We start from the raw sequence: 14,770 nt of genomic DNA, 5'->3' as shown, positions 1-14,770 counted from the left end.
TGCAGAAGACACGATGTAAATAATAAACATCGCTAACATTTGTCTCAGTGGTTTAACTTTTGTCAAACCCTTGCTGTGTCCTCCTGTTGGTGTTTTATGTAGAACTCTTTTTGTGTGTGGTGAAAACATACATAACAAACCATACACCATCTTGGACAATTCCTGCATGTACAACTCAGCGACATTGATTGTATTCTTCAAGTCATGCCACCATTGATGCTGTCCTTTTCCCAGTCATTCCACCACCAGGAACATCAACTCAGTGCCCCTAAGCAAAAACTCCCCCTTCCCTCTCCCTCCGAAGGTAATAATAGCTGTAATCAAGCACATGGCAATTTTGAATAATTAAATCTTGGGTACTGCAAAAGACGGCTTTGTTTAACTTGGAAGAAAGAAGCTAATTTAATTTTCTCTTGATAGTCTGAATACTAAAAATTCTTAGCTTTGGTTTCTGTATATTTCATGTGAGATCATATAGTATTTGTCCTTTTGCAAGTGACTTGTTTGGCTCTGCGTGATGTTTCCAGGCTTCATCCGTGTAGCATGTATGAGGACTTCCTCTCTCTCTCTGTGGCTGAGTACTCCATTGCGTGTATATACTACATTCTGTTTATCCATTCATCCGTTGATGGACATTTTGGTTGTTTCCACCTTTTGGCTATTGTGAAAAGTGCTTGCGTAGAAATCCTATCTTCCCAGCTTTCGTCACAGCCTCATGAGGAGTTGGTAGTTTTGCTAACTCCATTGTACAGATAAAGATAAAACTGAGGCTCAGAAAAGTTAGGTGGCCGCCCCAAGCCCACCTAGCAGTGGGCTGACACCTAGACCCGTCTGTCATTGTTGCTGCCATCAGCTTCTGTTTGCATCCTGGGATCTCACAGCCCCAACACCGGGGCCCAGAGATTTCTGTTTACTAAGGTGGCTTCTTAGGACAAGGGTGCTTGTCCCTGAATGAATATTGAGAAGTTGTCGAGGTTTCCTTTTCTATATCTGGTAACTTTCAGACGATTGAATGGGCAGTGGTCCATTGTTCTAAATAAGGAAAAGGAGAGCAGAAATGAAAGGCTGCAGAAACTCCTGTTTCACACTTTTTCATGCCGTGGTGACTTTGTAACTGTTCCTTATGTCACCGTGCACCAGAAGTGCTGAGGCAGAAGTCTTTTTTCTGCTCAGGTAGCTCCTCCCCCATCCAAGTGGACCAGCTCTTTGGGGGTAGAAATGACAGCTTCTCTCTCTCTCTTTTATAGCGGGATCCAGGAGCGTCTTTGTCTCCTAGTGCTACTGTCACAGAAATGCCATAAGTGAATGGCTTTAACAAACACACTTGTTTATTTTCTCACAGTTTAGGAGGCTGGAAGTCTGAATTCAGGGAGCCGGCTCTAGGGGAAGGCTCTCAGTTGACTCTGGGGGAAGGTCCTTGTCTCTTTGGGCATCTGTAGCCTGGCGTGCCTTGGTTCCTTGGAGACCTCCATGTGGCATCTGTCTTCCCCGTTTGTGCTTGCTCCTCTCTGTACCTAATGTGCTCTTTTATATCTGAAAAGTCGTTAGGTTTAAGACGCACCCTACTCTGATTTGGCCTCACCAACATAACAAGGAAAACCTTATTCCCAAACGGGGTTACATCCACAGGGGTAGGCGTCAGGATTCTAACACATATTTGGGGGAGATACAGTTCAGTCCATAATGAAGAGTATCTATTGCCTATAGGGGAGGTTGTCAGTAGTCACCAGCTGCCTCAGGTAGGAAGACCCTGGAGCTTCTGGGATTGGCCTTATCTTGAATGGAAACAAAACGTTTTCTGAAACCTTCCAGGTGTGGGGTTTGCAGGAAAGGTCTTGGAGACTGTAGGTGAAGGTGGAGGGGAGGGGGGAGCCCAGATTGGGTGGCTAGATAGAAACCTGTCATCTGGCGAGCAGCTGGCAGACAGGTGAGGCTGGAGAAGGATGTAGTAACAGCAGTTCATTTGCCGAGAAGACACTGTGTATCATTTCCTGTTCATCAAAATCAATGTGGGTGGTGGCTATCCAGGAGACTGGATGGTGCTGTGAAGTTTGAATACCAAAAAACCCAAACCAAACCCATTGCCATCGAGTTGATTCCGACTCATAGCGACCCTGTAGGACAGAGTAGAGCTGCCCCAGAGAGTTTCCAAGGAGCACCTGGTGGATTCGAACTGCTGACCTTTTGGTTACCAGCTGTAGCTCTTAACCACTATGCCATCAGGGTTTCCGAAGTTTGAATAGGTCGATGTTCTTCTTTATTGCACTTGATAAAAGCAGCATCAATGATTTTGTTTCTGATTAATATAAATTTGTTATTTGATATATGAGGTACTTTTAAGGGATTTACTTTTAGTTAATAAGCAAAGTCAGGAGACTTGTAGTAACAAAGGGGAAAGAAGTCTGCCGACCCAGTAGCTCACCTCAGGTATAAAAAAAAAAAAGAGGCGGGGAATTGCAGAGGAAAAGGAAACGTTTAGGGATCACGTAGCCTCATTCCCCCTCACCCCACCCTGCCCCTCTGTAATGAACGCTGATGTTCAGAAGTTTAAGGAATCTACCCAAGCTCGTGTTAACTGGTATGCAATAGAGGCAAAACTGGTTTCTAAGCCTTGAGACTTCTTTGTGGACAGCCTCCATCTGTGAAGAAGCCTCCATCTGTAGAACAATTTAAATGAGAATGCTGCAGCCCCAGCATAGAGACTGCCTGCCCCAGCGCCTCTGGGACTTCTCCTCTATGTCCCCCAAGGGCTGCGGAAGGTGCCCAGCTCCTGGGGCCTTCACCCAGCGAGAGTAGCCAGGCGAGATGGAGGTCTCCTTCAAAGGCTGCTGTTTTATCTTTAAAATCCATGATAATTTTATAATCCACTCCATAATTGACTCTGATGGAAACCGTTTTAAATAGCTTGTTAAACTTCAGTCTTCAACTTTACACTCTCCAAATCATCAGGTAAGATTGAGGCAGGTGTGCCTGCCCTGTATGTCCAGTGGCCTCAGAGTGGCACTCAGACCAGCAATCTGAACCTGTGCTCTTTTGGCTCCACAGGGTGGCCGGGCGCCATCTTGGCATCAGTAGAGGATTGAGGATTGGGCACCACTTTTCAGTGCAGAAGTTGTAAAGCTTCATTTTCCAACCCTGGCAGACCCAACACCCCCCCGTTTTTAAAAAGTTTTTTTTTGTTGTTGTTGTTAAAGATATACGCAGCACAAATGCACCAATTTCAACAGTTTCTACATGTACAATTCAGCAACGTTGATTATTACTCTTCAAGTTGTGCAGCCATTCCCGCCCTCCTTCATGTGCATGCCCGTCTGCAGTGCGGGGTGGCCGGCATCCCTGGGCCTGCTCTCTGAGTCCCAGTAGCTCCCCCCATCATTGTGACAACTCCCCTCAACATTTCCAAGATGCCCTCTGTGTGTTGGCAACTCTCCCACCAGCAGCTGCTGCCCCAAAGCACCCTCCATCATGGCGGCTGCAATCACAGTCATGGCTGTAGAGGATAGGCCTCCTTGTTGTGGCCATTGGGGAACCACTTTGACGCCTAACCAAGCAAGCGTTCTGAAAGGCGAGTGTTTCTTTTGAGACAGAGTTGAGATGCATCTGTCAGCCGAGGGACCCGGGGCCATGGAGACACATGACAGAGGCCAGCAGCTGGCCACCATTCAAAGCTATGAGGCTTGTCCGCGCTCTTATCTGAGCAGGAGAACGCCTCAGCCAGTCTGCTCAGCTGCTCTGAATAGCGAACTATTTTTAGAATCTACTGAGTATGAAGAGCTGGAGGTTGGCATAGGAAGCAAACATTGGTGGCAGCTGTCAGTTCCTGGAGCACCGACAGCCAGGAAATTGACAGGGATTCTGGGTCGTTTTCTCATAGCTACAGCACACAGCCGTATCTGCTGCAAACTGGGGACTGTGGGGCACACGCAGTGTCGCTTGGACTCGGCCTGTGTGTACTTTCCTTAGCGAGCCCCAGGCCTCAGCATCCTGGGAAAGAATCAGATATTGGCCAAGGATTACTGGTTTCTAAGCAAAATTGGTCCTTTTCAGCCACTTCAGGCCTCAACCAATGTCCCTGGATGGCACAAGCGATTTGTGATCAGCTGCTAACTTGAAGGTTGGTGATTCAAACCGACCCAGCAGTTCCACAGAAGAAAGGCCTGGCAATCTACTTCCACAAAGATTACAGCCAAGAAAACCCTACAAGACAGTTCTACTCTGTAACACATGGGGTCATCCTGAGTTGGCATCAACGGCAACAAGTTTGGGATTTTTTTGGTTTAGGCCTCAGTGACATGATGTTCCTGCCCCATCCACATGAATGAACTCTCAGTACATCCTTAACGCTTTCCCAAAAGGTTGTGAATTATAGTTATAGTGTATCATGCGGCGTGAAAAAAACAATGCTGCCAGTTTTTCAATTCTGTTGGATTTGAAAGCCTGGAGGCTGAAAGCAACACATGTAATTATTATTAAAACTTCCTCCTACGTGTAGAACGCTGTACAGCTGGCAGACGGTGCCTTTCTCTGCACAGCTGCTGTGGCATCATTGCCATTGTACATCTGAGAAGGGACTTGGCATGCAGCTGGTGTCACTGCTGTCCCCCTTCTTGTCGGACTAAGAGCTGCTGGTCCGAGGCCCAGGCCTCTCTCCATGAGCCACACGGCATTACAGGATGTATTGCAGACAGTCTCCTTTCAAAGACTGTTCTAGGTCAGCATCCCACCACCAAGAGGACTGCAGTTGCTAATTTGCGTGGTGATAGTCTCTGTTATGGATTGAATTGTGTCCCCCAAAATATGTGTCAACTTGGCTAGGCCACGATTCCCAATATTCTGTGATCGTCCACCATATTGTCATCTGATGTGATTTTCCTATGTGTTGTAAATCCTACCGCTATGATGTTAATGAGGCAGGATTAGACGCAGTTATCTTAATGGGCAGGACTCAGTCTGCAGGATTAGGTTGTGTCTTAAGCCAATCTCTTTTGAGATTTAAAAGGGAGAAGCGAGCAGAGAGACGGGGGACCTCATCCCACCAAGAATGTAGTGCCGTAAGCAGAGCGTGTCCTTTGGACCCAGGGTCCCTGCTCCTGAGAAGCTCCTAGTCCAGCGGAAGACTGACGACAAGGACCTTCCCCCAGAGCCAACAGAGAGAGAAGGCCTTCCCCTGGAATTGGTGCTCTGAATTCGGACTTCTGGCCTCCTAGACTGTAAGAGAATAAATTTCTCTTTGTTAAAGCCACCCGCTTGTGGTATTTCTGTTATAGCAGCACTAGAGGTGGAGGCTGGCTGCCAGAGCTGCTGTGCCAGCTGTCTGGATGACGCCTTTGAAAACCCCACCACTGTCTCATTTACAGGGAGGAAATGATGCAAAAGCGCCTCAGTCCTGTTTCTCGAGAACTGATGGAGGGAGTTATGGCTGGTAAATCCCTTCCAGCTTCTGTGTAGCATTCTGAAACTCCTGGGTGTAACTGTTAGCTGCTGTGGAGTTGACCCCGACTCACAGTGACCCCAGGCTCCATGGAATGAAATGCTGCCCGTCCTGTGCCCTCCATCGCAGAGCCATCGTGGATCGGACCGTTGTGGTCCGTAGGGTTTCGACTGGCTGGTTTTCGGGGAAATAGATCACCCAGCCTAATGCCTAGTCTGTCTTAGCCTGGAAGCTCTGCTGAGACCTATTCAGCATGAGAGCCACACCCAGACCTCCACCAACAGATGGGTGGTGGCTGCACATGGGGTGCACAGGCCGGAAATGGCGGCTGGGTCTCCCGCATGGAAGGCGAGAATTCTGCCACCGAACCACCGGTGTTCTCTCTGGGTGTAGATACAGGGTTTAAAAGCAGAATAAGGACTTTTTCTGCAGGGTGCGTGGTCCAAGGATACAGAATTCCACGCTATGTTTGAACCCCAGAAGAGTCTCTAAGCTAAGGAAATGTGTGAATAGCGGAATTCCCTGAAGTTATTTGCAGCTTTTTAAATTATTTTGTACACACCATCTGCAAACACCTTCTCCGTCTACAGGCAGCTGGGGATTCCCTTCCACGAATGTTTATCCATTCTCTGAGCTTTGAAGAGGAGTCCCTGGGCGGTGCCAACGGCTTAGCGCTGGACGGTGAGCCAAAAGACAGGCCTGGAGATTGCTTCTGAAAGGTCACAGCCTTGGAAACCCTGTGGAGCAGTTCTGCTCTGCGCACATGAGGTCACCGTGAGTCAGAATCCAGTCGATGGCAACTAGCAACAGCAGTTCTTTGAAGAGCACCATGTGGGGACCTACAGCAATTCAACAGTGGGAGCCGCAGAAGAGCGCAGATACCATTCGACTAGTAGAGCCCTCGAAGGTTGCTGGAATTGGGGTTCAGGGTGTTGGGGTGCTGCCCACTCTTGGGGAGGATCTCCTGTTTCTTCCAAAACCTGCGCCGCAGACACAAGGACAAGTAAGAACCAAGTTATTGTGCAAAAGCCTCGGGGCGGGGAGGCTAGGGCGGGGGCTCTGTTCTGTGAGCCCCCTGGCCCTCTCTCACTGGGCCTGGTGAAGGACTTCTCTTTCTAGCTCTCCTGGCCCCCATCCCCAGCCCACACTGCCCTGCACTGAGCCACCTGACCCCAGGAAGGAGCTGGCATCCTTGGACCCCTGTTTTATCACCACTGCAACTCACAGCAGGTCAGCTCGGGTGGCTGGCGCACGGAGCTGGGCCGTCTGGTCAGGCCAGAGCAGGCCTGTGCGGACTGCTGTCTCCCTCTTCGTGTTCTGCTCCGGCAGATAGCATCCCGTCCGCTCCGCAGTCGGTCAGAGCCAGAACAGCCAGGGCCCTCATGTGGTACAGCGGCCTTCACTACAGTAGCTCCTGCCCGGGACGTGTGGCTGAGAAGGCATCCAGGGGAGGTGACCGCGTGTGACTGTCCCCACCCAGCCCGGGCACCCTGAGGGTCAAGGTCCAGGTTGCCGAGACCTCTGAGCCCCGAGTGCCATACGGTCAGCGTTGAGGGCAGCGGCCGGACACCCTGGCTCTTTTTACCCATCTGTCAGGAGGCCCTGGGGTCAGGCTTAACACGTCTGTGTGTTTTTAGCGTCTCTCACCACCACACAGATCACCTCGGTCTGAGAGTGCTGTGTAGTTATATAAAAAAAAAATATATATATATATATATATGTTAATATAAAAACTCAAAGTGACCATTGGAGCTGAGGGTTCAGTTCTTTTTTTTTTTTTATTGTGTTTTAGGTGAAAGTTTATAGCACAAATTAGTTTTTCATTCAAAAACTTGTACACAAATTGTTTCACACAAGCCCTGCAATGTGGCAGCACTCTCCTCCTTTCCACCCTGGTTCTCTGTGTCCATTCGTCCAGTTTTCAAGGTTCAGTTCCTTAAAATTACTGTAATGGGGTAACTTGGTGATAGCTGGAGGCATCCCTTCCCAAGTGCCCCACCCTTACAAAGTGCCTCCCTTTAAAATCCAGGGCTTAGAAAACCGTGTATGGGGTCTGGACCAGGCCCAGGGGGATGGGGGGACACGGCCGACTCTCCCTGTGAGGCGGGACAGGCGGAACTCTGCCTTCCTGACCAACAGGTATGAGAGGTCAGCTCCTGCCTTTCTCCGACCCTCAGGGGTGTGGGGAGTGCCAGCCGAAGCAGGAAGAGGGGAGCCGAGGAGGGGCAACACTGAGGCGGTGTTTAGCAAAAAACTGATGGAGCTTCAACCATCTTGTAGCATCAGCAGGCACCGTCCTGTTCCTTAGGCTCCTTTAACTTACTTTCTGTCTGGGCCCCACCCCCAGAAGTTCTAACTGGGGAGCCTGGGGTGGGGCCTGAGTTTCTGCAGTTCTAACAAGTTCCCGCGTTGTACTGATGCTGCCGCTGGGGCTCACACTTCGAGAACCATTGGTGAAAAGAACCCGTGTGCCCCTCCCCCAGCTTCAAGGGTCACCAGCTTATGCCCCTTTACATCCCCCTGTCCTCCCACCCGGGTCACCTGGAGGCAGATCCAGGAGGGAGCTTATCATCTCATCCTTAAATGCTTCCCAGGAACCTCAGCAAGGATGGTATTGGGCAGAGAAGGGGGTACAGGGCCCAGAGGCTTCCCCTTCCCAGAGCCCCGTGACCAGGTGGACAGGGGCCAAGAAGAAGTGCTGAGGGCCTTTGTGAGGCAGGGCCCTGTGAGGGTGCATGTGGCAGGGAGCAGTGAGGGCCAGTAAACCACCCCCGCTAGCTGAAAGTGGAAGGGAGCCTTTGAAAGCTCTCGAAGCAGTTTGGCAGAGCTGTGACATCAAATATGCAATTTTATATTTTACAAAACTGATCCTTGACGAATGGGAAGTAAAAATACAGGTCCTGCTCCATGAAGCAGTGGCTGAGGTTCACCAATCCTTGCGAACAGCTGCCTAGACAGGAGTGCCTTGGGGGAACCTGGCAGCGTGGACAGGAGCGCCTTGGGGGGGGCCTGGCAGTGTGGACAGGGCGCCTTGGGGGAACCTGGCAGTGTGGATAGAAGCGCCTTGGGGGGGTGGCCTGGCAGTGTGGACAGGGGCGCCTCGGGGGGGGCCTGGCAGTGTGGACAGGGGCACCTGAGGGGGGCTGGCAATGTGGACGGGGCACTTTGGGGGGGCCTGGCAGCGTGGACGGGGGCTCCTTGGGGGGGCCTGGCGGCGTGGACAGGGGTGCCTTGGGGGGGCCTGGCGGCGTGGACAGGGGCGCCTTGGGGGAGCTGGCAGCGTGGATGGGGCGCCTTGGGGGGGCCTGGCAGCGTGGACAGGGGCACCTGAGGGGGGCTGGCAATGTGGACAGGGGCACCTTGGGGGGGCCTGGCGGTGTGGACAGGGGCGCCTTGGGGGGGCCTGGCGGTGTGGACAGGGGCGCCTTGGGGGGGCCTGGCGGTGTGGACGGGGCGCCTTGGGGGGGCCTGGCGGTGTGGACAGGGGCACCTGGGGGGGGCTGGCAATGTGGACAGGGGCACTTTGGGGGGGCCTGGCGGTGTGGACAGGAGCGCCTTGGGGGGGCCTGGCGGTGTGGACGGGGCACCTTGGGGGGCCTGGCAGTGTGGATGGGGTGCCTTGGGGGGGCCTGGCGGTGTGGACAGGGGCACCTGGGGGGGCTGGCAGGGTGGACAGGGGCGCCTTGGGGGGGCCTGGCGGTGTGGACAGGGGCGCCTTGAGGGGGCCTGGCGGTGTGGATGGGGCACCTTGGGGGGGCCTGGCGGTGTGGACAGGGGCACCTTGGGGGGGCCTGGCGGTGTGGACAGGGGCGCCTTGGAGGGGGGACCTGGCAGGTGCTGTTTGAGATGCAGTTGCCTTGGACTCGAGCTGACTCACGGTGACCCCGTGCACAATGAAGCAAGTGCGACCCAGTCCCGCGCCATCCCCGTGATTGATTGGGGGTCAGACCATTGTGATGCATAGGGTTTTTATTAGCTGATTTTTGGAAATAGGTCACCAGGCCTTTCTTCCTAGTCTTAGTCTGGAAACTCCACTAAAACACGTGCAGCATCGGAGCAACACACAAGCGTCCACTGACAAATGGGTTGGGGCTGTGCGTGAGGTGCATTGGCCGGGAATTGAACCCAGGTCTCCCTCATGGAAGGCGAGAATCCTTCCACTGAACCATGAATTTGCGTTTGCATGTTGCCATGGTGGGCCACAAGCTATTTGGTGTTTTTTGTTCATTTAGTGGCTTGATTATATCAACTGTTCCCTTTAGTGAGGCCATAATGGTCATTTAGGAGGTTCAGATGACCCGTTGTGCTCTGTGCCTGGCTGTTTTGATGTTCTCGGCATGTTTTAGGATGCATTGTGTTGTTGGAAGTTTGTGTGGTTTTTCTGTTGGGCCTTTTATGGAAATTTACTCACAGGCTGGTGTCAAGGGTGATTCTGCCGATAAGAGTAGAGTTTTGAGCTCCTGAAGGCGGATATGAATAGACTCTGCACCAACTTAAATGTTGGCTCATGTATCCGTTGGTTCTTCGTTAGCCAGATTCTCAGAAGCAAGCATGATTGTCACCGCTTCCTGTATTATGGGGGCTTTGTTTTCCAGATATGAGTCACCAAAGAATCCTGAATGATGTGAGTGTTTTACGCTGCCAGTTGTGTTGAATTACAAACTTCTCTTCCCCATAAATTCTAAGTGGAAGGTTGATCAAAGCTGATCTGCCTTAGAGGTGGCAGTTTTTTGTGTATGTCCTCATAAGGGGTTTATGCTTTAACTTGGTTTGTTCATTTAGTCCTTTTATGACCCAAGCCCCGCATCCTTCAAATCAAGGGGTATAGTTTTTAGTCTTTGGATGCGGTTATCCTCCTGGACAGGACAGACATGTTGGGCTGAACAGTGAAGGTCAGAGGGGAACGCAGGCCGTGACGGGAGCCGTTTCCTGGGTGGAAGGCAGGCCCCACAGGACTAGTGGAATCACAGGGCATCTTTTTGGGGGCCTGCCAGTCTGGTGGGAGCCACCTGAGTGGGAGCCACCAGATGGCAGGCACTTCATACTCAGGCAGGTGGTCTCTTCTAGAATCTTTGCCCCAGTCTCAGGCCAGAGATAAACCAGGGGAGGGTGGGGGCTGGACAGGCAGGCCTGGAGAAGATGAAGGAAGGACTGTTGGTCATGTAGGTGCTTGGGCTTACCTCAGACCACAGAGATACTCACATCATGCCAGCAGTAATCATTTCAGACCTCACCTCCTCGCGTCCGTTACCTCTTGCTGCATAGCAAATTACCACAAACGTAGCTGCTTAAAACAACAGATGTTTGCTGCCTCAGGGTTTCAGTGGGTCAGGAGTCCAGGCATTGCTTACCCGGGTCCTCTCCTCTGGGTATCACAAGGCCAGACTGTGGTCCTTTTTGGAGCTCGGGTTCTTCTTTAGGCTCACGTGGTTGTTGGCAGAATTCAGTTCCTTGCGGCTGTAAGACTGAGGTCCCCATTTTCCTGCTGGCTGTCAGCCAGGGGCAGCTCTCAGTTCCTAGAGGCCACCCACGTGGGCTTACCACATGGCCACCCCACCAGCCCCCTTACAACATGGCAGCTCACGTTTTCAAAGCCAGCGGGAGCATCTCTTGACATGTAGACCCCGCCACACATACCTAACTAGGTCGTTCCCACCCAGCATAATCTATCTATCTTTTAATTAACCCAAAGTCAGCTGATCAGTGGTCCTAATTACACCAGCAAACCTCCCTTCACCTTTGCCATATAAGGCACCCTAATCACAGGGGTGACATCCCACCGCAGTCACAGGCCCTGCTTGTACTCATGAGGAGGGGGTTGCGTGGGACTTGTACACGGGAGTGGCAATCTCGGGGGTCACCTTAGAATTCTGCCCACCACGCTCCTCCTTCCCTCCGTCCCCCACTGGTGGCACCTTCCTTCTTCCAGCCCCTCTCCTCTTTATTATGTTCTCACTCCTTCTTTCTCCCTCCATGCCCTCCCTCCTGTTCTCCCAGCCCCACTCCCTGTCCTTCCCACCTGAGCTCATGGACTAAGGCTGCCATGGGAACTCTTACCTGGTCTGTGCTGACTACGGAGCCAGAAGGCACCGAGCTTGGACTCACTGGAAGGGCTGGGAGGCAGGCTGCACTTGGTGTGAACTTGGTCGTTTTGCTCGCCATCAAACAGGCTAGAGGAGGTCAGTGTGTCAGGCCTTCAGTCCAGTGGCCCTTTCTGCCCCATCCCTTCTCTCCCCTTCCTGCCTGAGTTCCTGGACCTCTTTATAGACCCCAGGTGGCCCTTCACACAAGGTAGCATGGCCTAGAAACCTGAAAAGGGCAGCAAGGTTCCAAAGCCCTGACACAGTTGTGATTTTCCATTGAGCATACGACCTGGGCCTGCGGGGTTGTATGTTGGCCGTGGTAGGAGACGCAGCGCTGAGGCACTGGCCACATCACTGCACGTGCCCCACGGATCGTGCCAGAAGCCTACTGGCAGTCTTGGAATGTCCTGCTTCAAGACTATCCAGGGAGCAATGACAAGTCTGAACACCGTGTCATTTACAGAACCTTCAGAGGGAAGGAGGTGGGCTTGTTGAGCATCAGGAAATCTGCGTCCGGGTACACTTATGCTAGTGACCTCCCAGGCCCCCTGTGAGTATCACATGAAGGACCGAGTGAGCAAGGGTCTGGGGAAGCCTGAACCAGTGCTCAAATGCCAGGCTTGGTTGGTCAGGCCTTTTAGATGTCCTCTCAGAGAATATGCCACAACTGCTACGAGTCAGGAGAGTGTTCAATGGAGGCCCATTTTGTAATGTAAGGAAGGACTCTGACATGGAGAACTGTTCGATGCTGATCTTAGTTGTCTTGAAAGTGGTTGGGCTGCCCAGCATTGCGAGTTTTGAAACAGAGGCTGAAGGCAGCAGGGTGTGGTAAGAAGGGGCTGGCCAGCCCTGGGAAGTGGGGTCAGAGTCTGTGCTCCCTGGCCCTGTGACCTCTCGGGCTCTTGCTTCCTGCTCAGCAAAGGCAGGGGCCGAACCAATGGCCCCACAGCCACGTGCAGCCCTGACACTCTGCTCTGTGCGTCCATCATAGCCACAGGTGGGCGGGTGATCTACAGCACAGGCATGCAGCCAGGCTGCCTGGGTTCCAAGACCAGCCTGCCACTTTGGGCCTGCGTGACTTTGGGCAAGTGACTCACCCTGTCTGTGCCTTAGTTCCGTCATTTAGAAACGGGGGACGGCGATAGTGTCTACCCAATACATGGCATACGGAGAGTAGTGCCTGTCATTGTTGATGTCAGTTGACATCGCATTGGCCCCGACTCATGGCGACCTTATGTATAACAGAATGGAACCTTGCCCAGTCCTGCACCATCTTCACAATCTTTGATATTCTTGAGCCCATTGTTGTGCCTACTGGTCCACTTATCTCATGAGGAATTTCCCTCATTTTTGCCGACCCTCTACGTTACCAACCATGACGTCCTTTTCTAGCAATTGGTCATTCCTAATGATGTGACCAAAGGAAGTGAGCCAGAGTCTCGCCATCCTTGCTTCTAAGGACCATTCTGGTTGTGTTTCCTCTAAAACCGAGTTGTTAAGGGCTGGATCCATGGTGGTGATGATTGTAACATAACTACTACTGCTGTTACTGCAGATGACACTTGTAACTCCTCTGAGTCTGTGATTCTTCACCGTGCGTTTATACAACTCTGAACAAGACTTTCTTCCAAGGATAGTGTGGTTAACCCCATCTCTTCCTGTCTCTTCTAGGCGGAGGCCAGGCTTGCGGCGAAGCGTGCGGCCCGCGCAGAGGCTCGTGAGATCCGCATGAAGGAGTTAGAGCGGCAGCAGAAGGAGGTAAGGCTCTGAGGCCGCGCATTCTTTCAACAGTGGTTTTTATTTTAGGCTCTGTGTGCAGATATGGAGGCACCTGTTGGCTGTGGACACACCTGTTCCCTGGATGTTACTCGTGGGCGGCACGCATCTGGGCATGTGATTTTTGTCCAAGGTCAAGCCAAGGAGAGCACATAGCCGAGATACCAGGCGTGCCTGTCCCAGGCACTTAGCCTGCAGCTCCCAGAACCAGCTTCCTGCACAGAGCCCCTTGCCGGCACAGCTCCCAGCTCAGCCTTCTGCTGAACGCAGCCAAGAGGTGCTGGGTCTGAACATCATGAGCTGGCATCCGGATACTCTAAATCAAAATGTGAAACAAGAGCAGCTTATTACACTTTTTAAAACTGACAAAGGTGCTTTGTGTAAAAACAGCCCCGCCCGCCTGGGTTTTTTTATGGCTTTAATTAGGTTTCATGAAGCCTGAAGCCCTCCCTGTGTGACACGCAGAACAGAGTAAACCTGGGGGTGAAATAGCCACTGAGGAAGCCGCCCCCCAGGCAGGCAGGTAGCCCCCCAGGCGGGCAGATAGCCCCCCAGGCGGGCAGGTAGCCCCCCAGGCGGGCAGGTAGCAGTAGTTGGCACACCTGCTGGTGCTGTCTGCTACTCATCTTTATCATCTGGATTGGAGTCAGAGGTCAGGTGTTACAGCGTGAGCGCTCCTTAATTCACAGAGCGGTGAGCTTCACCCTGACCTTGAAGATGACGTGTCAGATGAAGACAATTCCGTCTCAGTCCAGGTTCTCCTGTAAGCCATGCCCGACGGGCCTGAGGGGCCATCCACTGTCACTACCCCCTAAGGGGTTTCCTTATTCAGAATGTTTGCAGTTGTTGGGTGGGACAGAGGTTGCCAGCTGCCTTTCCCAGGGTTGGCTTTCACGCACAGGCTCTTGTTTGACTTGCACGTTGTTGTCGTTGAATTGGCTCCGACCCGTGGCCACATCATGTACGACAGAATGGAATGTTGCCCAGCCCTGGCCATCTTCATCATCACTGGTACCTTAGAGCCCATTGTTGCAGCCGCTGTGGGCATCCATCTCATGGAGGGTCTTCCTTGTTTTCGCTGACCCTCTATTTTACCAGACATGATGTCCTTTTCTACTGAAATTTAAAAAGTTGAACCCATGTTGACAGCTTGGGAGATTTCAGTTAAAAACCAGCATTTCTCTTAAAACCATTGCAGATTCTGTCACACTCTCAATGAGGACCAAATGGGTCACCTTTCTCTTCCCTGCCTTTGACCACAGGGGTTGGGGGTAGGACCATGGACAGTCACTGGAAATGTGTAAACAGGGGTGGGGACATGGCCAGCCTCGAGTTTGGGGAAGAAAAGTCTTCCACGTGGTGGGAAGAATAGGTTGAGGATTACTGGAAACTCAGGCCCAAGAGATTAATGAAGAGAGTGGTTCCACAGCCCCAGTGAAAGGGGTGGCGGGACACCCATGCAGGCACAGCAGTGATAGGG

The 14,770-nt window shown here is 52.2% G+C and overlaps 1 protein-coding gene across 24 annotated transcripts in view; it reads left to right on the top strand.

Moving 5' to 3' along the window:
- Positions 1-14,770, top strand: part of LRRFIP1 (LRR binding FLII interacting protein 1) — a 155,165-nt gene that overhangs the window by 76,070 nt on the left and 64,325 nt on the right. For 13 of the 24 annotated variants that reach the window (XM_064286484.1, XM_064286480.1, XM_064286467.1 and 10 more), the window contains one exon: positions 13,186-13,272. In XM_064286484.1, the coding sequence (XP_064142554.1) occupies positions 13,186-13,272 (87 nt within the window). Of the gene's footprint in view, positions 1-6,086; positions 6,435-13,185; positions 13,273-14,770 lie in introns of those variants that run through there. The other 11 variants (XM_064286460.1, XM_064286461.1, XM_064286468.1 and 8 more) reach the window with 9 other exon arrangements.

This window comes from Loxodonta africana, chromosome 6 (assembly GCF_030014295.1).
Source record: "Loxodonta africana isolate mLoxAfr1 chromosome 6, mLoxAfr1.hap2, whole genome shotgun sequence".
Lineage (NCBI taxonomy): Eukaryota > Metazoa > Chordata > Mammalia > Proboscidea > Elephantidae > Loxodonta > Loxodonta africana.
This window is presented reverse-complemented; position numbering and strand designations above follow the sequence as displayed.